This window comes from Culex pipiens, chromosome 3 (genome assembly GCF_016801865.2).
Source record: "Culex pipiens pallens isolate TS chromosome 3, TS_CPP_V2, whole genome shotgun sequence".
In the NCBI taxonomy this organism is placed as follows: domain Eukaryota; kingdom Metazoa; phylum Arthropoda; class Insecta; order Diptera; family Culicidae; genus Culex; species Culex pipiens.
In genome coordinates, this window is record NC_068939.1 from 125,049,649 (window position 1) to 125,076,850 (window position 27,202).

The 27,202-nt window shown below is 38.7% G+C and overlaps 3 protein-coding genes across 3 annotated transcripts; 1 reads left to right on the forward strand and 2 right to left on the reverse strand.

Annotated features, from left to right (window-relative positions):
- Positions 1-367: 367 nt before the first annotated feature.
- LOC120412992 (importin-5) lies at positions 368-17,883 on the reverse strand. Its single transcript, XM_039573642.2, has 5 exons — positions 17,647-17,883; positions 10,019-12,608; positions 2,507-2,631; positions 2,255-2,442; positions 368-2,043 (listed from the first exon to the last, which is right to left on the reverse strand). The coding sequence occupies exons 1-5, from the start codon at positions 17,725-17,727 to the stop codon at positions 1,716-1,718; spliced, it is 3,312 nt and encodes a 1,103-aa protein (XP_039429576.1). The 5' UTR covers positions 17,728-17,883; the 3' UTR covers positions 368-1,715.
- A 4,371-nt stretch (positions 17,884-22,254) lies between these two features.
- On the forward strand, positions 22,255-22,956 carry LOC120412991 (39S ribosomal protein L51, mitochondrial). The gene is made up of 2 exons (XM_039573640.2): positions 22,255-22,574; positions 22,632-22,956. The coding sequence occupies exons 1-2, from the start codon at positions 22,372-22,374 to the stop codon at positions 22,918-22,920; spliced, it is 492 nt and encodes a 163-aa protein (XP_039429574.1). The 5' UTR covers positions 22,255-22,371; the 3' UTR covers positions 22,921-22,956.
- Positions 22,938-24,497, reverse strand: LOC120412990 (uncharacterized). Its single transcript, XM_039573639.2, has 2 exons — positions 24,479-24,497; positions 22,938-24,265 (listed from the first exon to the last, which is right to left on the reverse strand). The coding sequence occupies exons 1-2, from the start codon at positions 24,479-24,481 to the stop codon at positions 23,033-23,035; spliced, it is 1,236 nt and encodes a 411-aa protein (XP_039429573.1). The 5' UTR covers positions 24,482-24,497; the 3' UTR covers positions 22,938-23,032.
- Between the last annotated feature and the right edge of the window lie 2,705 nt (positions 24,498-27,202).

Sequence of the window (27,202 nt, forward strand, 5' to 3'; positions counted from 1 at the left end):
CCGGTCAAGAAAAAAATCAAATGGGCAACAGCGGCAGCGCAAGCAAGTCAGAGAGGGTGAAGAAAAGCCCCAAGAAATCGCTCCCTCTTCTTTGTTCTGCTGTTCGTAAAGCTGTTTCTTGACCCCTTTCCTTCCGATCTGCATACTAGCCTTAACTGGTGAAATAAAAATTGAATTGAATTGAATTGAAAAACATAAAACAACAGAAGTAAAATTTTTAGTAGAACAAAAGTTGCTCAAAATGACCTCCGAAACACGATAAAAATGAAAAAAAAATCTAAAAAAAAATTTGGACAGCAGAGGGTTAATTCCTTTGCTCATTTCGGATTTCTTTCCCATTTTCTTTCAAACACACAGAATGCAGCAGTTCAATAATAGAATATCGATTTTTATTTTTACTCAATATATAGAATTTGCCTTTTTTAATATGGAAAATGTGCACAAAGTCTAGATATTATTCATGTTGTTTTTTTTCCTTTTAAGTTTGCTTGTTTGCACAGAAAAAAAAAACGTTTTCCACTGTGTGTGTGTGTGGGCGTGACGTCACGCCACATGACACTTAAACCGCGGGGGTGTCAAACTCAAGGAGGAACAAAACGCACCCGAACGTACGCTCGCGCGATACAAAATAATCAAAGCATTTCCAATTTTGAGATGTTTAACAGATTTCTTTTTAGTTTTTTTTGTTTTGGCCAAGCGAATAAGATCCAATAATACGGAGTGCCAAAATGGTGCAAAAATAACGGGGTTTTTCCTTGGGAAATAACAGCTTGGGAGGCGAGTTTTGCTTTTGTTTTGTTTGCTGCGCTTATTTACAATTTAAATTTTGGAGCAAAGTGCTGCTTCGAAACACACGCAAAAAGTTGTGTTTTTGTTTTCTAGTTGAAGGAAATAATAGTAAAAAATAAAGCGTATTGTTTAATATTTCTGCCTGATGATATTCTCTGCACAATAGAGTACCGTTTGGATCGGATTTCAAGCGAATTATGCGGAAGCTAAAGAGCGCGTCGTGTTTTAGTGTGTGTGTGTGAATCATCATCTACAAACATTCAAAATTTGCAAGTGGTCCGATTCTAGTCTATTCGGAGAGTTGAGAACTGGACAGGGGGGTTGAAGAGAACTTGAATTCTTACGCCGCTACGATGCTGTTTGCCGGATCATTTATTGCGGTAGTGAGGGGGGTGAACAATAGATTCTACCTAAAGCTGTAAATATAAATGTCGATCGTGTGTGTTTGTGTATTTGATCAATAATGATACAAAACAAAAAATAATAATAATGGAGTAATTGATAATAAGCTAATATTTGCTTGCAGAGAAATAGTTATATATATTATGATATATAATATTTTCCTAACTCAATCTCCGGAGAGTCTTACAATTTACGGTGAGGGGGGGAGGGGCAAAAAGAGACAGGGCGTGCTTCAACCCTTTTCATCTTACAGAATACGTTGTGAGTGCTTTTCAATTGTTGTTTCCGCAGCAAAGGTGAAATAATAACCAAAACTTAACACATTCACGTCCCACAGTTCCTCTGTCCACGACGAACAAACAAAAACATCAATCTCCGGATGGTCCTAAATTCGGGGGTTTCTCACTCTCACTTTTCATGTCTCATGCTCTCTCTCTCTCTCTCTCACTTTCTCGCGATTCCGTTCCTCTCCTTGACACAAACTGTTGTTTCTCTCTGTTCAATTGGCCACCAAACTTTGCTGTTTACTGCGCAATCGGGATCGCCGCCGCTGCTCGGTACGCCTCCTCGAGGGCCGCCTTCTGTTCCGCCGTCAGCTGGTTTATGCACGCCTGGAAAATGTCCGGACTGGCCTCGATCTGCTTGACGATGGCCAGCATCCGCGTCGACTCGGCGTGGCCCACGGACATGGCCTCGCGGTAGAACGCCTCGGCGAAGATGGACACGATCCGCGGGAGGTTCGAGTTGTTCTCGCCGAGCACGACCGGATGGTTCGCCTGGATCAGATCGCACAGGTAGCCGTACACGTGGATCGCCTCGTCGTCGTCCTCCACCACCGGGAGCCACGAGAACCTGTTTCAGCGAGGGAAGATCGTGATTAGCAAGGGATCACCCAATTTCATTTCAACGTAGAATTCGAACTCGACTGCTTCAGAAAAGGTTAAGCCAAAACAACATTCCCCAAGATCGGCACGATCGTGCGCCTTGTAAGACTGTTTTCTAATGAGTTCTCATCACAAAGAAAAATCAACTCCACACTAGCTTAGCAGCAGATAAAACTCACCAAAGTGCAATGATTTCGTCCGGGTTCGTGAGCGCCTTGTTGTTATACTTGAGGATCTTCGTAACGGCTGAGATGGCGTTCTCCGTCGGGTTGACGTTCTCCGGTTCGCGGCTGCCCGGCACCATGATCACCTCGATCAGCAGCTGGATGGCCTGGGCGCACGTCATCGAGTACTGATCGCCGCCAAACTACGATAAAAAAAAAGTTTGTTTAAGAATCATGCTTCGTTGAGTTCAACGCAAGATTTCCTACCTGTGCCAGCACGCCACATCCGTACACGGCCGCTTGCCGCACCTCCGGTTGCTTGTCCTTGATGTACTCCAGCATCGGCTGCAGGAAGTAGGCCTGGTACTGGGCGCTCATCGGACCGCTGTATTCTGGAAGCGAAAGAGAGAAACTTGTTTTCATTCTGAATTTCAGCGTTTCCCGAACACGGACGTATGATTGGAGTACCCCTCTGATTTAGAATTGGAAAGTTGCTAAAATTTCAGACATGGTAATATTTTATTTTTTCTTTTCAGAGTTCAGAGAACAGGAGCTGGAAGTTCCTGAAAGTAACCAATCCTCAGGGCATCTCCAGCGCTGGGGTGCAAATCAAATCAAATAGGGTAGCAAATTTGCCACCGAAACCTTCAAAATCAATAATTATTGGTTGATTCATGCCTAGAAATGCTAAAAGTTTATAAAACTATTGAATCCTTTTTTTTCGAAAATGTCGAAAGTTAAACCATTTGCTACCCGATTTGATTCCCACCAAATTTGCTCTCGAGTTTGCCCCCGAGTCTCCCACCGCGCGTAGCAAAGCAGGTATCAAATTTGATCTCAAGTTCATCTGTAGAAGAAAAATATGTGTCGGTACCTGTCGGGTACTCATTTTCTGATACCCGACAAGTACCGGCAAGCCGGGGGCAAAGTTTTGAATGCGTGTTTCGGAGATTTTTGTATGTCTGCTCTTGTGAATGATTCAACAATTCAAAAATTCAAAATCTTAAAAAATTAAAAAATTAAAAATTTTGAAAATTCAAAATCAAATCGATTTTTTCAAAATTTTAAAATTTGAAAATACAAAAAAATAAAAATGCGTTTAAATAGCTTAATTTTTAATGTTTTTTTTTAATTAAATAGTTTTTTTTTATTTTTTAAATTTCCTTTTTATTTTTTCAATTTTTCAATCTTTTAATTTGTTTATTTTTCTAATTTTTTAATATTTTGTTATTTTTCTTTAATTTTTTTGAATTTTTTAAATTTGTTATTTTTTTTAAATGTTTTATTTTTTTAATCTTTTGAAATTTTTGAAGTCAGGGGGAAGGGGGGCAAAAAAATTAAAAAATATATAAATATTAAAATAACATGCCATAGTTTCAACATTTGCATGGAAAAAGTGTTTTAAATGTATTTTACACTAGTTCAGTTGTTTAGCAATAAAAGTTTTCAAAAAGTGTAAAATTTGACGAAAACAATTTTTTTTTGCGAAGAAAAACTTTAGCGATAGTAGACATCGAAAATTTTCAAAAATTCAAAAGATTTTTAAATTAACCCAAACATGCTAAAAATGATTCTAAATGCAGGGGAATTCATTTTAAATTGATTTTAACTAATTGCACTTAAATTTTCATAAAAATATTGAAGTTTTAAAAAAAAACTATTTTTTGCTCCCTGATTTTTCGGGCCAACATTGAAGGGGGGGGGGGAGTTTTAATAAAATTTGAACAAGCCTTTTTTTATTTTTCTTAATTTTTTTTTAATTTTGTCGTTTTTTAATTTTTTACTTAATTTTTTTTTAATGTTTTTTTTATATTTTTGTATTTTTTTTTTCATTTTAATTTATTTTTTTTAATTTTTTATATTTTTTTTATTTTTTTTTAATTTTCTTTATATTTTTAATTTTTTTTAATTTTGTATTTTTTTATTATTTTTTTTATCATAATTTTTTTTTTTTAGGCTGGTACAAATATTTTTAAAAGTTTTTGTCACCCCCCCCCCCCCTTCAAAATTGGCCCGAAAAATCAGGGGGCAAAAAAAATATTTTTACAATAAACTTCAAAATTTCAATGAAAATTCAAGTGCAAACAGCTGAAATCAAATTGAAATACATTCTCCTGCGTTTAAAATCATTTTTAGCATGTTTGGGTTTGTTAAAAAATCTTAAGATTTTTTTGAGAATTTTCGATGCAAAATCTTTTTTTTCGATACAATTTTTGTTTTTGTCAGATCTTAGATTTTTTGAAAACTAATGATTGCAAAACAACTGAACTAGTGTAAAATGCATTTTAAAACACTTTTTTCATTTAAATGTGAAGATTATGGCTTGTTATTTAAATTTTTATATTTTTTTGCCGCTGTACCGCTGTATCTTCCCAAGGATTGGACATAGGACAATGGTCAATATGGAGACTTTTATGTAAAATTATCTGGGGAATCGATTCCCACTACCGGTTTTTAAAAATTTTGACGTTTAGACCACTTTTCAAAAAAAAAACAGTTTTAGTAAATGATTTTTGTATTTTTTTAGGAGAGACATACCATCCTGCATTTTTCGTCAGTCTTTTGGTAACATCTTAGGGTATTTCCTAAAAAATTTTGAGCGAAAAAAAAATCGTCACATCACCTTCAAATTTAACTTTTAAACATAAAAATTGAAAAATGACATAAAAGTGGCGTGTATTTTTGTTTCAGTGTATTTTTATCAGAAAGCCCGTCCAATTTCCTACAAGTTTGTTTTTGACCACTTTTTGATACGATGCAACGGCTTCGAGATACAGTAATTTTTAAATTGCAAAATACTAAAATATTTAAATACCTTACGCCCTTCTCAAATGTTATTCTCGAGTACTATTGGCTCCATATACACAAAAATGACTTATATAGGCCTAGGATAACATGTCTACAAAGTTTCATTGAAATCGGAGAGGGTCGGGTACAAAAGTACCAGAAAAAAACCTGATTTGAGCTGGAATTGCTCTTGTTTAAAAGCAACGATATTAAAGTATTACAATAACGGCTAATAATGTTTCCAGAGATGGCGAAAAAGATCCCACTTGGTGCATGCGGGATTTGAACCCACAACTGATTAACGGCACTGATCCGCGTTACCAATTATGCTACTGCGACCGGTGACAAAATTTGTAGTCTATTGGTGTACAGCACAATCGAATGTCGCGTATTGGATTTCAAAGCTTTCCCATACTTTTTTTTTAATTTTGTTCAATTTTTTATGATTTTTTTTATATATTTTTTATTATTTTTTTATTTTTTTAAATCTTTTTAAATTTTTGTATTGTTTTTTAAATTTTTTTATATTTTATTTTTTAAATTTTGTCATTTTTTTTAAACATTAAAAATCAATTTAATTTTTTTTTCGTGCATCATTCCATTTGCCGCAGTAGCAAACCACACTAAAAATACGCCACACGTTTTATTCAAGTGCCCAAACACTTGAATGATTGAATAAAGCCACATCATAGATTTAACTGGTTTGTGTTTCAACATCATTCCAAACCATTATCAAATGCAAGTGTTTGAGCGATTGAATTTTTGGTATTTTTTGACATGTTATTGCCAATCGGGTGACTCAAGCTTTTCAAGTGTTTTGCTCATGAATTTGTCCCACTACCTTTAACTATTCAAAGTGCAAAAACAGCAAAACACTTGAAATTGAACTTAAGACCTACCCAAAACAGGCACTATTCAAAGTTAACGTGAAGTCCACATGAATTTAATTTGATTCACTGATCGATTTTAGAGCGACTTTCATCGAAGGCTAGAAGCAAGGCTAGGACAAATAGCGCAAAAAACTCACCCGTCTTCAACTGGCCATTCGGCGCAGTGGTAGCGTGAACGACTAGCAAGCGAGAACCTGTATATCGCTTGTACGTATTTTTATTTTTCAACCCCATTTAAAATTCAAGTGTTTGGCGCTATTGACATTATTTCATGGCCAATCACCGAAATTTCAAGTGTTTTGCGATTGATATTTGAGTGCTCTGTACAGCAGGGCCAGATCATATGTAGAACACTTCGTTGAGCTGTGTAAGTTTTGCTCAGTGCAGCAGGTACCGCGGTGGGGTTGACGTTGGGTGCAAATTTGATTTGCTTCGATGTTTGCTACCCGCGCTGGAGATGCACTTAGTGATAATACCGACAATTCGACGGTAACATTTCAAAAGGCATCATGTACATTTTGACACTTTCTGGGTTATTGTATATTCTGAAAGTACTTCTAAAAAGCTACCTCTCCACCAATAATGAGCAAAAGTTACTTCAGTAAAGTCTGTTTAATCATGATTTTAAATAAAGTAACATAAACAAAATCTCTGCCATCAGCAGTCCCTGTTTATATAGCCCTGTCAACCTGTCAAACAAAAGACTACATGAACCTCGTGACGAAAAAAAAGCATCATGAAAAAAGCGCCATGTACATTCGGCGAAGAAAAACGAATCATAACAAAGCGCCCCCCTTACTGACAGCAGGGTGATATAGACGTTGGTGATTTCAAAAGAAGTCATGTTTGTTTTTCTCAAATAAAATTACGGAAATAATGTTTTATTGAATTCGGATGATCAAGTATCAATAAAAGCAACGTTTTTCATCGTTTGTTATCATTAGAACATCTTATTTTGCTTTTATATTAAAATGGGAATTGAAAATGGATGCTCAACATTCAAATGCGTTTTTCTCGAAACGCATAGTTTGTACATGATGCTTTTTGAAATGTTGGCATCGAATTAGTAAAATAATTACAAGGAAAATAATAGGTCTATTCCCGTACTGCAGAATTCTGCAATTCTGCACGGCAGCAGAGCGTTCCCGTACTTTTCTGCAACAAAAGTAACTTTTCTCTCAAGCAGAACTTCTGCAATGAGAGAGGTAGAAGTTGCAGCAAAACCGTTCCCGTACTTTTCTGCAAGCTCTCTCTTCTCTTTCGTGTTGAAAAGTAACTGAAAGTTGGTGTGAGTACACGGTTACATAAAATTTGCATGTTGGGTTAAATCAAGCATTTTATTATTATGTAGTTGCAATAAATTTGATGTTGTATTATTACTAAATTTAGGTAGTCTTTTTGAAGGGACGTTTGTATATTTGAAATTGATGGTTTTTGGGATATTTTTTTAATGTCTGGTTTTATTGAGTACGATATTTATGTTAACGACTTCCGGCTTAGTTCATGAATGTAATGGTATAGCAAATTTATTATTTTTTTAGTGTTAGTATTTTTACCTGATCAAAAGTTGTTAAGTTAATCCTGTATTACAGCACGGCTAATAACTCATCAAACAATTGGTTTCATAAAAACAAATTGTTTTTAAAAACTATTAAAAGACACATTGCTTTTGAGTTGAATAAATTTCAAATAAATATTTGTTTAAGGATTGATTATTGATCTTCAGTTGTTTTTGAACAGACTAAATATGTGTGTTAAAATAATAGGTAAATTTAATTGGCAAATTATAAATTGTACCTGTGACGGTGCTACTAATTTGTCTTATATGAACCAAAATATTAAAAGTATTTTGTTAAACTTTCAATGAAGGAATCATAAAAAAGGTATAAGACTATACCAAACAAATAATCAATATAATTGATTATATAATTGATGACCATAAAATTATTGCTGCAACATAAGTTACGTTGTTTACACATCATACTTTATATTATTTAAAATTGATATAAATTTTATTAAAAATGATACGGTATACTCTACACCACAATTCTTAAATTCTTAAATGCCGCCATCTTAAATCATAAAAATACACATATTTTGGAGTCATATTCTAGCTTAAAAACGCATATTTAGAAGATTTAGAGATTAGAAATTTTGAAGAGGTCGTCGGATAATAGAGTACAAACTGTTTCTATTTTTTATAATTGAAACTCAATTACAATTTTTTTTATTCACATTTTTTTTTAATTTTACGTTTTTCAAATTAAAATTTCTTTGAAATTTTTAACTGTTGATTTTGAGTTTTTGAAGTTCAAACTTTTGATTTTTTTTTCATTTCGAATTAAAAATATTTGAATTTTTGAGGTCTGAGCTTTTGTATTTTTCAACCTTAATTTTTTAATTTTGGGTTTTGATATTAAGCTTATTTAAACTTTAAACATTTTGAATTACTTAATTTTTAATTATTTGAATTTTTGAAGCGTTGAATTTGTGTTTTTTTTATTTTTCTATAAATATTTGCATTTTAAATTTCTCAAGTACCTGATTTTTTTTAGTTACTCAATTTAAAAATATTAGTTTTTTTTTATATTTTTAGTTATGATTTCGTAATCTATGTGTTTCCATATTTTTGAGCTTTGATTCAATTACTTTCTAATATTTTTCAATTTTGCTGCGTCACCGTTGTTCTTCCATGTGACATCCATAATTTTGTTATGTTATGTCCTGAATAAAAAAAAAACTTCAAATGCTCTGCTATCTAAACATGTATTTATGATCTCTTCTAAATTAAACCATTGTTTGTCATTTTTGCCACTCTCATTTCTATTTTTTACCTGATGTAAAAAAAAAATTGTTTGTAATGTTAAATGTCTACCTAATCATAAGCATTTTTAAAATAAAATGTTGAGTTGCACAAAAAATAAGTCACCGTTCTAGAGGTAAACTTATTTCAATTACAAATTAAAATTTTTGTCAATCCCTTTTTTTAAATAATAAAAAACTTTAATACCCAATTTGAGTAAATCCACTCAACTGTGTACAATATTGCAGAAAAAGTACTGGAACGCGCTACCCAGGCAAAAGTGTTGTGGCTTCTCTCCTTGCAGAACTTCTGCAAAAGAGAGAGATGAAGAGAGCGAGCTGAAAAGTACGGGAACGTGCTGCTAAAAAGTGACTTATGATGGCTGCAGAATTCTGCAGAAGTTGCAGAAATTCTGCAATTCTGCAGGTACGGGAATAGACCTAATGTTTGACAAGAGCATATCATAGGAAACAGATCAGGACAGTCAATCAAAGAGCAGTTGAACAGATCAGTATCTCAAACGATTCTTGAAGTCCGTAATTGAAGACACATTTCCAAAGTCTAAAACAACTGCACCAAACATCGTTACGCCACGTGCTCCGTTTCTCCCTCCAACATTGAGCTCTATTAATAGCTCGACCAACCGCTGACTTTCAACGCCCAGCAGGTTCGCCTACTCCTGGAATCGATCGATTCCAGTACCACCAATCGCAATCAACACCCCATCCCACTGTTTTCCAGCAAAAATTGCCAATTCAACCACGACGACGACGACGACGCCCAGCAACCATGAACCAGCAATTAACATCAATCACAGTTTCAGGTCCGAAAATTTAACAGCAGCAGCTTGTTGTTCCTTCCTTCCTTCCTTGCCCACTATCTCCTCCCAGTCGCTTCAAGTCACGAGCTAAGCCAGTGACTGAGATTACCAACAAACCACGCTGCGCTGCGCAGCGCATGAAGCAGTTATCTCTCCCCGAAACAGAGACACACACGGAAAATAAAAAAAATAATAAGCGTGGACTTACCTGTGGAAGCGACGTTGTTTGTTATCGTGTTGGCGATTCAGGCGACGCAGAAAGTGGCATGAAATAAAATGTAACAATAAAAAAGAAATTCGTTAGAAAGGGTTTCGCGTGGCGACACATTTTTTCGTTTTTGATAATGTGCGCGCGCCTGGGGGGTCAGAAAAGGTTAAGCCAACTATTCAGAAAAGGTTTCGTAATCAGTCTGAATCATACTTGAATACGTCATCATTTTAGGACAGATTTAATTTTCGACAATAATTAATAAACATACCGATAAGATCGTCGAATATGCAGAGTCCCCACTGCCGGTCGGCCCAGGCCTTGGTCGGGTCGAGCAGTTTGACAAAGTGTGGCACGACCTGCTGGAAGTACGGCAGGAAGCCGTCCTTGTAGGTGAGGAACAGGGCGTGGATAATGTCGGAAATCCGGGACAGCAGATAGATGTCGGCGTCGTCCTCTTCGGCGAGCTGCTCCTCAACGCCATCGTCGTAGTCCTCTTCCTTGCGGGCCAGGGCGCGTTTCTCTTCCTTTTGGAAGTGCTGGTTCATGAACTTGTCGATGATCTTGAGCACTTCGTCCATAGCTTCCTTGGAGAGACAAGCGGCGCCGAGGGTTTCGATACATTTGGCCAGTGAGTGGAGCAGTTCGGCTTGTACGTCCGGTTCCGGTTCGGAGTCGATGGCTTTGAGCAGCTCGGGGCAGATGTACAGCCACATTCCTTCCAGGTAGGTCGGTCCCTTGATCTTGGCGCAGTCCAGCAGGTAGGGCAGCGATTCAGCCGCGGCCGTGCGGACTCCGTCGTGGAAGTAGAACTTCAACATGGGCACCATTAGACGGACCACCTCTTCGGCGTAGTTGGCGAAACCATCCTTCAGCTCGCGGGCGTAGCAAACCAACATTTCGCAAGCCGACGCCTTGTCCTCGAGTCCGGCCGTGCGGATTCCAAAGTTCTGCTGTTCACCCAGATTCACAAACTGCCAGTCGTTGTCGCCGTCCACGTCCTGCACCTCGTCGTTGTCCAGCAGGGCCACTTCCGGCTTCATCGAGGCCGTCCTCATGACCGGTCCCATCACCAGTGGCAAATACTGCTCGAACTGTTTGCCCAAGATCTTGCAGATTCGCGCCCAAGCCGAAATCAGATACGACGTCTGCGGATCATCGTCCGGCAGATCTCCCTCGGTGTGGGTCTTCAGCAGCATGTCCATCACATCCGACGCATCGGACATGAACTTTTCCGCACCCACAGCCAGTCCAATCAACGAGACGCACTCGATCGTCTTGCCACGCAGCAGTCGCAGATCTTCGCTGTTGCCGTTCTGGATGATGTACTTCAGACAGGGCATCAACCGATCGTAGTATCCGACAAAGTCCTTCTCCGTGGTGTCCGCGACCGACGCAATCGTCGTCACGACCTGCTCCAACACCAGCTTGGTGCCCTTCTCGACCAGCTCCTTGAACTTGGTGGTCAGAATCGCCTCCAGCTTGCCCATGATTCCGTCCAAGTAACGCGTCAAGATGTTCTTCGGACAATCCTCGCTAAAGTTGACCAGAGCCGCTCCGGCGTGAGCCTGTACTCGCGGGTTCTGCACGTCATCGAGCAAGCTGAGCAGTCCCGGGATGACCTGTTCGTGGAACTTTTTCTCGAAGACCGGCGCAAAGTCGGTGGCCATTTGACCGATGGCGTTACACGCGGCGTAACGAACCCTCGGATGGGGATCCATTAAATACTTGAGCACGCCCTGCATGATGTTCTCCAGCATGGTCTCCATCTGCTTGTGGCAACCCTCGCCAGCGGCCGAGATGGCCATCAGCGCAGCGTGCCGTTGCTTCCAGTCCGGACTGTTCAACATGTTTGGAATGTTTCCGACAATGTGCGGCAGAATGGCCTTCCCCCCAAGACCACACGCCAAGCGATCCAACGCCGACTCGGCAATCACGTTGTTGTCGCTCGTGTCATCCTCGGCGATCTCATCCGACACGGACCACTCTTCGTCGTCCTCCAGGTCGGTCATCATCTGTAGCACCAGCGGAACCAACGAGGCCACGTACTTCTCCGCCCGCTTGCGAACCATCGCCGGAGCATTCTCCGACAGCGAAACCATCACCTCCAGAGCCAAGTGGCGCCAACTGTCCTCCACGTCCGGACTGCTAAACACCTTCATGCACATCTCGAAGATCGGCTCAAGCTGCGGCCGCAGAAACCGTGGGACACTTTCGGCCATGTCAATCAACAGCTTAATCAGCGTCTGATCGTCCTGTTCGTCGATACTTTCGGCCGTAATCATAATCACCCGTGGCAGCAAATCGCCAAACTGACGCTGGACGTCATCTTCCTTGTCGTGCAGCAGAATGAACGCACCGACGGCACGAACCGCCTGGAAGCGCACCTCCGGATCGGACGACGGGTCCAGATATTTGACCAACATTTGCTTAATCAGCTGCAGGTGCTGACCCTGCTGGTTGCCGAAGATGCCCGGCACCGACGAGAAGATTCGCAGCGCCGATTCCTGCAGCTGGACGCTCGGGGCGCTCGCACACTGGAACAGAAACTGCAGAAACTCCGGCCACTGGTTGTTGCCGTCGTCGTCGATCAGGTTGCGCGCCACCTCGGCCACGACCTCGCAGATCTTACGCCGCAGGCCTGGACTTTCGTTCAGTTGCAGCGTCAGCAGAACCTGCTGCTTCAGCTGCTCCTTCGACTCCGGCGGCAGCGGGTTGTAAAAGTCCTGGAACTCGGCGCTGAACAGCCGCCGCAGCAGCACCGCCGCCATCATGCGGGCGTCCTCGGCCATCTGCTGGCTCTGGACCGCTCCCAGCAGGTGTGTCACCTTGCCCTCGCATGGCAGGTTGTTGTAGGCCTCCTGGAAGTGGGAGTGGAAAAGGGAAAACATTGATAAATCGATAAAGAGCTTTCGTGCAAACGCAACACCAGCAGGGCTATTACGCGCGTGCATTTTGGGTTTGATTTTCAGCGTTGGCTTTCGTGGCGAGCCGCAAACGGTGACAACAAAAAAAAACATTCTTCTATCCTTCTTTGCCCACTAGATAACGAATAAGTCCTCGCACTGCGTCCAATGACCCATTTCAAAATGGCAGAGAACCTGGCGGCCAAATTCCGAGGTCGTTGGGCATTGTCTGGTCCCGCTGTTTATACATTTATGCTCAAACTCAAAACACTTTCACGAATCATCTATGCTGTTAACTTTACGCAGTAGGCCTGGCAGCTTTCATGTTTGGGATGTTTCAAGCATTGTAATGGAATTTAATTTTAACTGCCTTTGACAGCTTCATTTATGTTGTAGCTGGGGTTCAGCTTAAAACTTACTAAAAACAAAATTGCTTTGCTGCAAATCGATTTTCCAGAGTTTTGCTAGGAAAAAAACCATTCCCAGCCATAGTTCTTTATTGAGCAACGCTTTACGAAATCGGCCGATTTCGACCATTTTTATTTTTTGTATTTTTTGATTTGGTTCAAACTTTGTGGGGGTCTTCCCTATGACCAACAACTTTGGCTGCTGTCCATACAAAATTGGTACGTAAATATTCAAACAGCTGTAACTTTTGAGTGAATTTTCTGATCGATTTGGTGTCTTTGGCAAAGTTGTAGATATTGATGAGGACTATTGAGAAAAAAATAGGTACACGGAAAAAATGCAGATTTTTTAATCATCTTTTTTTCACAAAAACTCAATTTCCCAAAATATATATTTTTTGATTTTCGAGATTTTATTTGTATGTTTTAGGGGACAAAAATCCGCAACTTTTGAGCCATAGAGAAACATGGTCAAAAAATCTGCCGCCGAGTTATAATATTTTTTTTAAAAATAGTGATTTTTGGAAAAAATCGAAGTTTTATGCAAAATCAAGTTTGACATTATTTTTTAAACGCAAAATTGAATTTGCAATCGATAAGTACTTTACAGATTTTTTGATTTTTGATATTTTTTTTTAAATCAAGACTAACATTTTAAAATGGCTAAATATTGAATATTACGCCCATTTAAAATGTTAGTCTTGATTTCAAAAAAAATCAAAATATTTTTTTCAAAAAGATCGGAAAATTTCACGAATGTTTCATATTTTAACAATGAAAATCGGACCATTAGTTGCTGAGATATCGACATTAGAAAATGGTGGGTTGTTTTGGTGAGATTTAGAAAACTTCAATTTTCGGGTTTCTTTTTCTTAAAACGGCTCTATCTCAGCAACCCGAGGTCCAATCTTCAATGTGTCTTTGACAATTTTATAGCAAATTTTCTGAACTTAAAAAAAATAGCAATGATCACTATTTTTAAAAATCGAAAAACTGCAAATATTTCGCTAAAATCAAAAAGTCTTTAAAGTACTTTTCGATTGCAAATTCAATTTTGCATTAAAAAATAACGTCAAATTTGTTTTTGCATGAAATTTCGATTTTTTTCCAAAAATCACTATTTTTTCAAAAATTTATAACTCGGGGGCAGATTTTTTGACCAAGTTTCTCTATGGCTCAAAAGTTGCGGATTTTTGTCCCCTAAAACATATCAAAAAATCTCGAAAATAGAAAAAAATATGTATTTTGAGAAATTGAGTTTTTGTGAAAAAAAAGTTGATTAAAAAATCTGCAAATTTTTTCCGTGTACCTATTTTTTTCTCAATAGTCCTCAACAATACCTATAACTTTGCCGAAGACAATATTCCAAAAGGGCGTAATATTTAATGTTCAGTAATTTTTTTGCCGTTTACGTCATTTTCCCTTTTCTTCGCGTGACGTGTCGAAAACCCCAGTTATTATTTTTGAAAAATCGTATCTGAGAAAATTGAAAACATAACTTCACCATTTTTTGATATGTTATATAAAGTATTCCGAGGAATCAGGTAAAAAAAACTTCAGACATAGGCTTTTTGGTTTCGAGATCTTCAAAACAGCATTTTATGATTTCATACTATCTTTTCAAATGTTAAGTTAGATTTTTGAAACTTCTTACTATTTTTCCCAAAGAGCCAAACTTGTCCAAATCACCTTTCTTTTGCGTCTAAGACAGCTAAAATCGGATTGAATGGCGCGGAGATATGTTTTTTTAAAAGTTGTTTTTGCGAAAAATGACGAAAATGGCCATTTTTCGGACCACCCTAATACGGCGTAGGTCACACTCATGGCCAAAAAAACGGGTCTAATTATTTTGGCCAAGAAAAATGTTGAGCCCGCTCGGAAAACTTTTTTTTCGAATCATGCTGATTTTTTTTGTGGAGAATTGCTGAATAGGTTTATGGCCTAAAAAGTTTCGTCGAGCAACAAACACTCCATATGCCGAAGATAGGTGAGTGACGGAAATAGGCATATTTCCCCTAGAATCTTCTCAACATTTATGCCAGAATTCAAATGTAAATAAAATGTAAAAAAATCAAAAGCTGTACAATTAAAAAAAAGAGAATTTCACAAGTTTTAAATATTATTTTACAAGATTTAGAAAATTTCCAATTTCAAAATTTTGATAGACTCTAATTTTTTTTGTAAACAAATTCTTCAAAAATTAAAATTCAGTAGTTGTTCGGTAACTGGGCGTTGTTTAACTATGCTGCTTTTAAATTGGGCGCTCGATAAGGGAGCGTTCTTTTATTACGTAACGCAAAATGTTGGATTTTTTCGATGAGCTCATAAAATAGATTTTATTTTGAAAAAATCTATTTTTACTCAAAAACTTGACCTTTTCGAAAAAATCTAATAATGGGAATGGATTCAGCAGACAAAAATACATGAAACATGATCAATTAGACTGACGAGACATCGACATTTAGTCATCTCTGAGTATTACTTTAGCATAAAATAAATTTTATTTTGAAAAAATCATCGAAACTTCAATTTTTACTCAAAAACATGACCTTTTAGAAAAAATCTAATGATGGGAATGGATTCAGCAGACAAAAATACATGAAACATGATCAATTAGATTACCGAGACAAACTTATTTAACGTTCTGCAAAGCATTTTTAATTTTTATTATTGATATCCCAGCATAATTTGACTTGCATGCAAGTTGTAAAAACTTGAATGAGAACCAACTGAAAATATAATTTTAAAATGGCTACATTTTAAATTTTAAAAACCAGGGGTGTTTCAGAAAGGGGAAAACCTGAACTATAAAATACATGTATTGGTTTAGTTGTTTATTTAATAGTTCTTTTGTAAAATATTCGACAAAGTAGCTAATTTTGGCCTAAACTAACATTTCAAACGGGTGTATCTCAAAATTGGGACCATTTGGAGCAATTCTGAACCCGGATTCGGATTCAGCAGGCAAAATTCTACTAGGAAAACATATACTCGTCTCAGAGACAAGAAACATTAGATTTTTTGTTGAACTGTGTAATTTTTCATCACACCCCCTCCCTCATTTTCCGTTACATTTCGTAACAGACGCCGACACCCCTAACCCCCCCTAACTGCGTTACGTAATAAAAGAACGCTCCCTAACTGGGCCGCAGCCGAGTTAAAAAGCAGACAAACGTCAAAAAAGCAAAACAAACCGAAATCACCGAGGGGTTACTGGATGCAAAAATCATGTTCAACAAATAAAAATTCGTTTTTCAATTTTTAATGTATTTCCAAGTCATAATTAAAGAAATACAAAAAGTAATCACTTTAAATTAATAATAGTAAGTTTTATTTTTATATTTCATCAAAAAAATATTTTGCATCGGTAGTCCCCTCGTTTTTTTTCGTTCACCCCAGCCCAGTCACGACGTTCTAGCAGGATTCTAGCAGAGTTCTCACAGAGCTGGATATTCTTACAGCATTCTAGCAGAAATGTTCCACCGTTCTAGTAGGATTCTGACAGAACCAGCTCTGCTAGAATATTTCGTGACTGGGAGTTAGCGAACAGCATTCGGTGACTGGGCTACGTTCTCGAAAACCTCAAAAAATATAAAACTCAGGAAACTCAAGAACTTTTTAAAATTAAATTAGACCGTTGCAAATATTTTTGAAAGTTTATGCCCCTTTCAAAATTGCTTCGAAAAATCAGGAACAAAAAAAAAATTTTTTTTCATGAAACTGAAATTTTTTAATGGAAATTGAAGTCTAAACAATATTTCGAACTTTTATGAAATTACAATGTTTAGCACCGCAAAAACTTTAATTTTTCACAAAAATAATATTATCGTCAATGCTTAGAAATTTTGGATACTTATGATAGCGCAACAACTGGACAGGAAAAAAAAATCATTCAATTGTTGAAACCGTGGCCTGTAATTTCAATTTTTGGTCAGAGTCGAGGGACATAAACTTCAAAAAATAAATAAAGTAATATCAAAGACAGTTACCGATTTTCCATTTTCCTCAAAACAAATCGATCCCATCGAGCAAGGTAGGAAAAATAACAACGTCAATTTGCATTGATTCTTTCCATCCCTTTGCGTCCCCACCTCCCCCTTCCTTTTTTCACGGTCACACGCGAAACTGTTCCCTCGCCAGGTCAGGCCAGTCGGTTTCTAAAATCCCTTTGCCCTTTACTTCCGACCAAAACCGTCATCGTGGTGCCGTGATTCATCGTTTTCCCTGCTTTTTTTTCCTTTTGCTTCACGAATGTTCTTCCGCTTCTTCTTGTTCTTGGTGCTTTTTTTCTGCCGATCGGGAGTCCCTCGCGGGATTCCGTTCCGCGGCCAACGAGGATTCCTGCACACTCCCGTTCAAACGAAATTTTGCTCGACGGTGCCTACGGTGACTCGATTTTACAGGTAATCCAAGCAATCACCTCGTTTCTACGCCGTCACACAAAAGCGGAGAAAATCGTCTTCTTCCGCAAAAACACGTTGTCGGGCGGCGCACACGCGAAAAAGTTGCCACCAGCGAAAAGACACACTTTCCCCCCCCCCCGGGGAACCTGCTACGGAAGTGGTTCCGCCGCCGCTGGTACGTACCTCGGCCTGCGTCCGGACATCGTTGTCGATCGAGAGCAGGGAATTAAGCAGCTGCTGAAACTGAGCCTGATCCGCAGCCATTATTTCGCATTCGCACGGGGGAAAAGAAAGAAAAAATAAACCTCCTCTCGGGGCACACACGCACGCGACACAGACGATTTTTTCTTGTTCTCCTCTGCTGACTCTGGCTGGCTGACAGGCGGACGTCGCGCTCTCCTTCTGGCAGCTGCGGTGGCGGCGCGCCGGAGATTTGCTGCAGGGTCAGTTCAGGGTTGCCCGATGCGAAACAAAAGAGAGGGAAACGAGCGCGTGACAGCAGCGACGCCAGCGGGGTTTGACGTTTGCGCGTCGTAGTTTTGTACACGGTTTACACCGTCAATTCGACCGCAACAGTACCCAAATTTGAGTACGATTTTTTACGGATTGCTTCACACACTGGTAAACAGCATTACACTTTTTTCAGTTCACTTTTACACACTTGTATGGGATTTTTCAGTTCAAGTATGATTACACACTTTCGTGTAATCATACTTGAACTGAAAAATCCCATACAAGTGTGTAAAAGTGAACTGAACAGTGTGTAATGTTGATTATCAGTGCAGTTTACACACAAACAAAAAAAAATCCGTATAGTAACTTTTCAATAGGGCGAAACTTGTACAAAAACAAAAAGTCTATTCCACACGCTCCTATAATTTGTCGCAGTGGTTTTAAGGCTCTAAACAAAAACTCACTTGCTCTAGTGACATTTCACGTTGAGTAAGAAATACAGATTGGCCAAAGTTTAACAGATCCACATGCGCTGTACACCAACCGCCCTTTACGCCTAGCAAAACTAGCAGTGTTGCAAGTGCAAAACATACGTTACCATTGCCGATATATTTTGCATCGGCCAATCTGTTTTCCCTGGACAATCTGTAGTAAGAAAGGGAACATACACAAATATTACTGTAATGACAAAAGTAATTTACATTTGAAATAAAAGGTGGTCGAAATTCATTACATAAAAAGTTTATTCTTGTTTTGAAAATGAAAACTTTTACTGCTACAGTTGAAATTTCTATCATTGCTGACTGATTTAAAAGTTATAAATTTTGATAAGACTGTATAATTTCTTTCATTTTGTCGTTCTCGTGTAAACATGTAATGTGTAATGTAAATTTCCGATATTATCGTTCACAACGATAAAGCTTATTTTTCTGAGTATTTACTATGACACTTTGTACGACCTCAAAGGATCTAAAATGGATTTTTAAATATATTTTTTAAATTAACCTCGCGAACCTTCTTGGCAGAAAAGGTTCTACTCGTTCCAAGGGGACAAGGTTCATCGAAAAAATGTTGTCTTGTCAATTTTTTATTTACATTAAAATGTAAAAAAAAATCAGAAATGGTTTTTGTTAGGTCGACACCCTGCACCACACTCTGCGACAGGGTCACCCGGACGTCAACAGCTGTCAACATCAGGTCAACCTAGGTTGCGCTCGTACTTTGATTTTTGTCTGCTTCCACAATAACGTCCATCCGTAACCTGCTGAGCTTGGAGTTCGGACGTGACTATCGGCGTACCGTAAGAATCGGTACATCTTGAACGCGGAAGTTAGCCAACCATAAGCAGAAGCGTTAAATACAAAAAAAATCGAAAACATCACTTTTTTCGAAAATCATCAACGCTTTGAAGAAATTGGATCCGCGGGTAGTGTAGTTTCCGGCTTGCAGAATGTAATGCAATAAATAACTCAAGTTGTTTACTTTCGTCGCATGGAACCTTATGAAAAATTATCCAAGAATTTTATCAAAAAAATCTGAAAATATCACGTCAATTATTTTTTTTAAACTTTAAATATCTGCAGAGGTATTTTATCAATATATTTTTCTTACCCTGCAAGCATTACTGAAAATGTCAATTGGGTCCTAAAAATAAGCTTAGATTGCTGATATTATTGTTTACAGCGATTAAGCTTATTTTTCTGAGTACAATGACCCTTTGTACGACCACATAGAGTTTAAAATGGATTTTTAAATCAATTTTGAAAAATTAATCTCGCGGTCCTTTTTGACAGAAAAGCTCCTACTTGACAGCTCGTTCCAAGGGGACCATAGTTAATCCATCGAAAAAATGTTGTCTTGTCAAAAAAAATTTTGCGTTAAAATGAAAAAAAGTGATCAGAAATGGTTTTTAATCGTGTTATTTAACGTTGTACATAAAAATTGACATAGGGCTTTAGTACCCAATTGGGTCCTAAAAATAAGCTTAGACTGCTGATATTATTGTTTACAGCGATAAAGCTTATTTTTCTGAGTACAAAGACCCTTTGTACGACCACAAAGAGTTTAAAATGGATTTTTAAATCAATTTTGAAAAATTAACCTCGCGGTCCTTCTTGACAGAAAAGCTCCTACTTGACAGCTCGTTCCAAGGGGACCATAGTTGATCCATCGAAAAAATGTTGTCTTGTCAATTTTTTTTTGCATTAAAATGAAAAAAGTGATCAGAAATGGTTTTTAATCGTGTTTTTTAACGTTGTACATAAAAATTGACATAGGGCTTTAGTACCCAATTGGGTCCTAAAAATAAGCTTAGACTGCTGATATTATTGTTTACAGCGATAAAGCTTATTTTTCTGAGTACAAAGACCCTTTGTACGACTACAAAGAGTTTAAAATGGATTTTTAAATCAATTTTGAAAAATTAACCTCGCGGTCCTTCTTGACAGAAAAGCTCCTACTTGACAGCTCGTTCCAAGGGGACCATAGTTAATCCATCGAAAAAATGTTGTCTTGTCAAAAAAAAAATTTTGCGTTAAAATGAAAAAAAGTGATCAGAAATGGTTTTTAATCGTGTTATTTAACGTTGTACATAAAAATTGACATAGGGCTTTAGTACCCAATTGGGTCCTAAAAATAAGCTTAGACTGCTGATATTATTGTTTACAGCGATAAAGCTTATTTTTCTGAGTACAAAGACCCTTTGTACGACCACAAAGAGTTTAAAATGGATTTTTAAATCAATTTTGAAAAATTAACCTCGCGGTCCTTCTTGACAGAAAAGCTCCTACTTGACAGCTCGTTCCAAGGGGACCATAGTTGATCCATCGAAAAAATGTTGTCTTGTGATTTTTTTTTTTTTTTGCATTAAAATGAAAAAAGTGATCAGAAATGGTTTTTAATCGTGTTTTTTTTTTACCGTTGTACATATAAATTGACATAGGGCTTTAGAACCCAATTAACCCAGAATTGTTCCAGAATGATCGAGTGTCAACCCCCTTGGAAAATGCTCTGAAAAAATGTACTTTGGGAGCGTTCTTTTATTACGTAACGCAGTAGGGGGGTAGGGGGGGTTGGAGGCCGTGTTACGCTCCATACAAAATTTTTAAAATTCGTATGGAATTTTTGTTACGAGGGGGGGGGGAGGGGGTCTAAAAGTCCGATTTTTCGCGTTACGTAATAAAAGAACACTCCCTTTCTCCTTTTTGTGTATCCAAATTTTTAAGGGAAGATGCATGCGGGGAAATGTGCGTGCACTCTCAATTAATTTAATGTATGCATTTTTGAATTTGTATCCAGATTCTTAAGCAAAGATGGCGTTACGAATGGTGAACGCCCGAAATGCCAAAATCACGCAGTGATACCAATATTACAAATAAGTGTGCCATGGTATGACAGCCAAACTTTTTTTTTCTAATGTTGGTACCACTGCACGATTTTGACATTTTGGGCGTTCACCATTCGTAACGCCATCTTTGCTTAAAAATCTGGATACAAATTCAAAAATGCATACACTCAAAGTCAGAAGTATCCCTCAAAAGGGTACTTTCAATCCTCAAAAAGGATACTTTCTATCCTTTTTTTAAGTTCACCCGGCGTCACCCTTTTAAAAGGGTATAAGGCTTTCTAGTCAGAATTTTACCAACACATTCAAAGTACACTCAACCCCCGGTGGTTGGTCACTTTTTCGTTTGACACTTTTTTAGTTTGTACCCCGTTGGTTGGTCAAAGTCAAACTAAAAAGTGACGAACTGTCACTTTTTACACAGCGCTCACGCACACTATCACAACAATCGTTTGGTAGTGCGTGTGAACTCCGTGTAAAAGGGGTGTCAAACTAAAAAGTGACCCCGTTCGTTTGACAACAGTTGGTGTCAAACCATCGGGGTTTGAGTGTATGTTTACATGACAGCTGGACGTTTGTTTGCATCAGGTTTCCTATCTCTTTCTAGCAAAAATTTTTTGTCAGGCGACTTCTAGCTGGTTTTTTTGACTGACTGCCCGATATTAGTCTCCAACATACTTCACAGGGCTGTGACAGCTACAGCTCGATCATTGTTTGCATCAGGACACTGTGACGAGGAGTTCGTCATTTTTGAGTTAAATTATATTTTTTTTCACTGGGCCTAGAAAGCCTTATGTCAAATTCAGTACATTTTCGATACCCTTTTTAAAGGGTGACGACGGGTGAACTTGAAAAAAGGACTTTTTACTTTGAGTGTATATTAAATTAATTGAGAGTGCACGCACATTTCCCCGCCCCGCAGATGTATTGCGGTGTAATCCGTGTTCGACCATCCTTTCCAGTTCCTCGTCTAGAAAAACGTGACTTTTCTAAACGTCAAAATAAACGAATGTCAACAAAGTGTTACACCATCGGAGTTGGTCAAGTTGGAGAAGTCTCACGATTTTCCGTCTAAAAATTAAAATTTCCTCGATTCCCCGACCACACACACGATGAGCTGGACCGGCACGCTGCTGTCCTCCGCGCTGCGCAACCTGTGGCAACCGCGGCTCGTTCCGGTGCGTTTCCGTTACCACGCAGATAAGGCCGCCCGGGGTCCGCTCGTGCGCCGGTACGGCTACAAGGAGAAGATCCTGCAGGGCGGCCTACTACCCCACCTGGACAACGGCCAGAAGCTACCGATGCCGGATTACAGGTGCGATTTGAGCTAGGATGGTGAAGAGTTTTGGTTACAACTGTTTTTCAATTGCAGACCCAAAAACGCCTGGTGCGAAAAGCGCGCCCTGTTCGGCCAGAACGACTACATCGACATCCTGGGCAACGACCGGCTGCACCCGACCCGGGTGCTGTACTCGGTGCCGGCGTGGCTGCGGGGAGTGTCAGGGAACGAGTACCAGGTGCTGCTGCGCAAGCGGCGGATGCTGAGCCGAACGATCTACCCGGTGGCGCGGCCAACCAAGTGGCGGGACATGGAGAAGCGCATTAGCTATCTGTACCGGTTCCTGAACAGGAAGACGAAGACGGGACCGTCGAATGTTTAGGAGGCGTAATAAATGTGTTGGTTGTAGAATGTGTAATTTTGTCGACTTAATTCTTCGAAAAGGAACTGACAACTTAAACAAAGGTAATCAATTTTTTGTAGTTTCAGTTGAATCAATCAAGTGTTTCAAACACCGTAGCAGCAGGATTCTGATCTTCCGGAATCAAACGCCACTGGTGCTGCTTCGTAAGCTCCAAAACACTTTCAATAGACTTCTTCACCGTTGAAGTCGCGTGCCGCCACCGCTGAGGTGTCGCGATCGCGTCGAGCAAAAGCCGCGAATCCGTCCAAAGGATCGTTTCCTCAAGTTTGAGTCGCGTCTCGTCCTGAACCTGCTTGACCAGCTGGGCTCCCAGCACTGCAGCTTCGAACTCCACCAGCAGCATGGATTGGGGTTTTCGGTGGTTAATTGGGACCACTTTCGACGAGGCAGCGGCCAATCCGACCGAAGTCGCTTGTTCGTTTTGATGCGACGAGCTTCGCAGATAGACACACGCGGCGATGGCACTGGTCGAGGCACCCACAAAAGCGTGCAGCTGATGTTTGGTTTCCCGTTCCTTTGTGAGACTTCGCGGGATCGTGGAATAACCGGCGATGCCGACTTTGGTTAGCCACGTGTTCCACATGCGCTTCGGCCAGCCGGTTAGTTGTCCGTCCCACGGAGTCGAAGTTTGGTGCAACTCTTGCAGAAGCATTTGCAGGATGATTGTCGTGTTGGTCATTAGCCCGAGGGGGTCGTCCAACTTGGAGACCAACTCCTGAACATCGCGCCGGCAAGGCAAATCTCCAAAATTCTTGATTCGAATGCGATGAACGAGAAAATCGTTCTTGGTATCCCAATAAATGTCCACCTGATTGCCCGCTTGACCGTCCGACTCGTTAATCCAGCGGGTTTCCGCCATCTTAATCATCTTGTCCAAAGGTTGAACCTGGCAAATCGCCTTCTTCAACGCCCCACTGTTGGTCACGAAATTCCCGCAAACAAATCCAGCCTTTTGGTAAAACTTGACCACCTTTCCAACCATCCGCTTTGCCTCCTCCAACGTTTTAAAACTGTCCAAATACTCCTCGTTGTAGTTCTGCCTCTCAGCCGGATTGCCCTTGGCCGGCACCTTTATCGTCTCCTTTGGCTCCTTCAAGCTGGCCTTGTCGAGTGATTCGCGTAGCAGTTTGAAGATTTGATCGCGGTTGGCGGGATCCAGCTGGTTCATCCGGGGATCTACCGGCAGATCTTCCCGATCGTCGTCCGAAGCGGGCTCGTTGATGATAGCGTGGACCGAGAATGGACCCTCGCGGAAGCGCAACAGGATGCCGAACATTGTTGGAATTAGGACGATGTGCTGCGACTGAGAAGAAAGGACGATCAACAATCTGAACAGATCGGTGGAACGCATCTTTTGTGCTGCCAAAAGCATTTTGGTTTTGTTTTATTAAACAAAGGAGAGTAATTCTAGCATTTCATCTCAGGCTATCTGTAGGCATAAAGGAAACCACTCTAAAGTATTATGCAAGAATTCTCCATCTACACGAAAATATATCACAAATGGGTGGATAGTTACCATTGAACGATAAAAGTGATGCGATTGAATTTCGTTCTGGATGTGTATTTTATAATTTACTGCAACATTGGAATGCAAAATCGCCTCAAACGGTCCGAGTTAATTTTTCATGGCGCGAATGGAATCATTTTGTGATTGGTTAAAGAAGTAGTGAGGAAGGAAACCATTGAAAAGACCAGAAAAATCGTCGACGAATTCGTCGTAAGGGTCATTGTCCTGTCGTACCGTTCCAAGAAAGAGTTTGGCGATTATTTCTCTCCAGAAATGCCGGCGGGTTATCGGCCTTGTTAGCCCGCATCAACACTTTTTTCAAAATTATCTTCAACCTTGCAGAATCGTCGTACGAGTCACTCTCGCTCTCGAATTGTTTGATGTTGATGTTTTTGTAGCATGGAAGGTTTACGAGCAGACATCTTTCGATAATTCATCGTTCGTGTTTAGAGAGTGTCCTGTAATCTTACTCCACTTCCGTGTATACCCATCCATATCTCTCTATTATAGAGTTAAACCGCGTTACTTTTGATCAGATTTATCATATGCGGCCCAAAGTGATCCCATGCGAATGCGTACCGATAATGAAGATGGCCTACCGTCATAATGTGTTCTTCGTCACAGTACCATCGTGGGTAACTCTACTCCAACGGTTGTTGCCGTACAAACTCCTTGCAGCTCCGTTTAAACTCGTTTATGTTGCTCGAAATCTGTGCAGCCTCTGGAAGCTGGTTGTAAAGTTTGAATCCTTTGTAAATTAGCGAGTCCTGCGTGCATGCCTTTTTCCAATTCTGCTGCCTGAGATTGTTAGCTCTCTAGGTTTATTTCCGTACCTGCAGAATTTCTGCAGCTTCACTTTTTTGCAGCATGTTCCCGTACTTTTCCGCTCGCTCTCTTCAACTCTCTGTTTAGCAGAAGTTCAGGGTGACCACTCAAATTCCATTTTCAAATTCCCGACTTTTTCCCGACTTTTTTTCCAGACTTTTCCAGAATGCTAAAAAAATAGGCATTTCTTATTTAAAGAATGATTTCGAACAAAAAACTTGCTATAAGAAAAGTCAATATTAACCACCAAAAAAAATTAATTTAAAAAAAAACAAATGTAGGTATTTTTTGTAAATACAGAAACTAAACAACAAATAAAGAAAACTTCAAAAATGTAACTTCATTAATATGACTCAGAATAGAAACACAAACAATTAGTCTTTGAAAAAATAATCAAAAGTTCAACAATTTTTATAACTTCCATGGTATTTTTTAAATTGGCAAACGTATAGTTTTTGATATTTTTGTTTAACTTCATCATCATTTTAAATCAAATAATGATTAAAACATAATTGTTGTTATTATTCATTAAAAGGATTTAGAAAAATTTCAAGGAATTCATAACAGAAAATGTTTTTGCCAAGTTCCCTTTTTAATTTTGTAATTTTTGATATTGATTTTTTTAATCAATGTTAATTTATCGGTATGGTATGCAGTATTTAACTGTTTTTTTCAATGAAAATTCAGTTTTATATGATTTTATGTTTTCCCACTTATTTTAAGCAAAATGTTTGAAGAGACAATTTTTTAAACAATTAAGCAATAACTCAAAATTTCTTGGATTATTTTTTTTGCAATTTCAATATTTTCTTTATGTTTTCAAAACGTAAAAAAGTTTTTCAATTTTGGATTTTATTCGATATTTAAGTTTTCCGCAAACTGAAAATCAAGCTTTATCTATGGTAAATAATTTACCCATACTCACAAAAAATAGTTCAAGGGCAACATTTGGGAAAAAAAATATTTTAAATTACTTAATGAATTTAGTTAAACAATTACAAATATTTACCCAAAAAAAAACCATTGCCAAACTCAAGTTTAAATATTCAATTATGTGACAAAATGAAATAGAATCATAATTCTAAGCTGGCCATTAGGCTCTATTTTTATATTAGTTTTTCATTAACTTTACCTCTTGTTTTATGAACAAAAATTAATAGCGATCATTTGATTCATAAAAAAGACTCCAATATTCATAAAGATTTTGAATGTTTTAAACAGCTTTTCTATACTCAAATATATTGAAATAGTGAAAAAAAAAACCTTAAATTTAAAGTAAGTTACTAGAGCAGAAATGAGTGAATTCAATTTGAAATTGTACAAAATATTACAAAATTATTCAGGAGTTAAAAAAAAATTCAAACAAGTATGCTCAGAATTCCAGACTTTTCCTGACTTTTTGACAAAAAATCATAAATTCCCGACTTTTTCCCGATTTTTGGCGGATTTTGGCGAATTCCCGACTTTTTCCCGACTTTCCCGATTTCCCGACTTGAGTGGCCACCCTGCAGAAGTTATTATTGTTTTATGTTTATTATTAACTAGAAAAGTTAATTATGCAAAGGTATGAATGTTTGAACTATTTTGCAAATTCTCAGGGTAATTGTAACTTTGGCCTGCATAGCTACCTTTCAATACTGCGGGTTTTGTTGAATAGTTACCTGTAGTCTCGGAATTTGCAAAATAGTTCCAGTTGTCAAAATGCTTACGTGCCCTTTTCGAATGTTACTCCAGACATTGTCAAAATGCTTATGCGCCCTTTTCAAATGTTACTCCAGACATTAGAAACAGTTCAAAACTTTTACATTAGGGCATCTCCAGCGCTGGGGTGCAAATCAAATTTGCACCCGGCTCATGAATACCGAGATCAAATTTGCCACCTTGAAAAAACTCCGTCATCCCCACCGC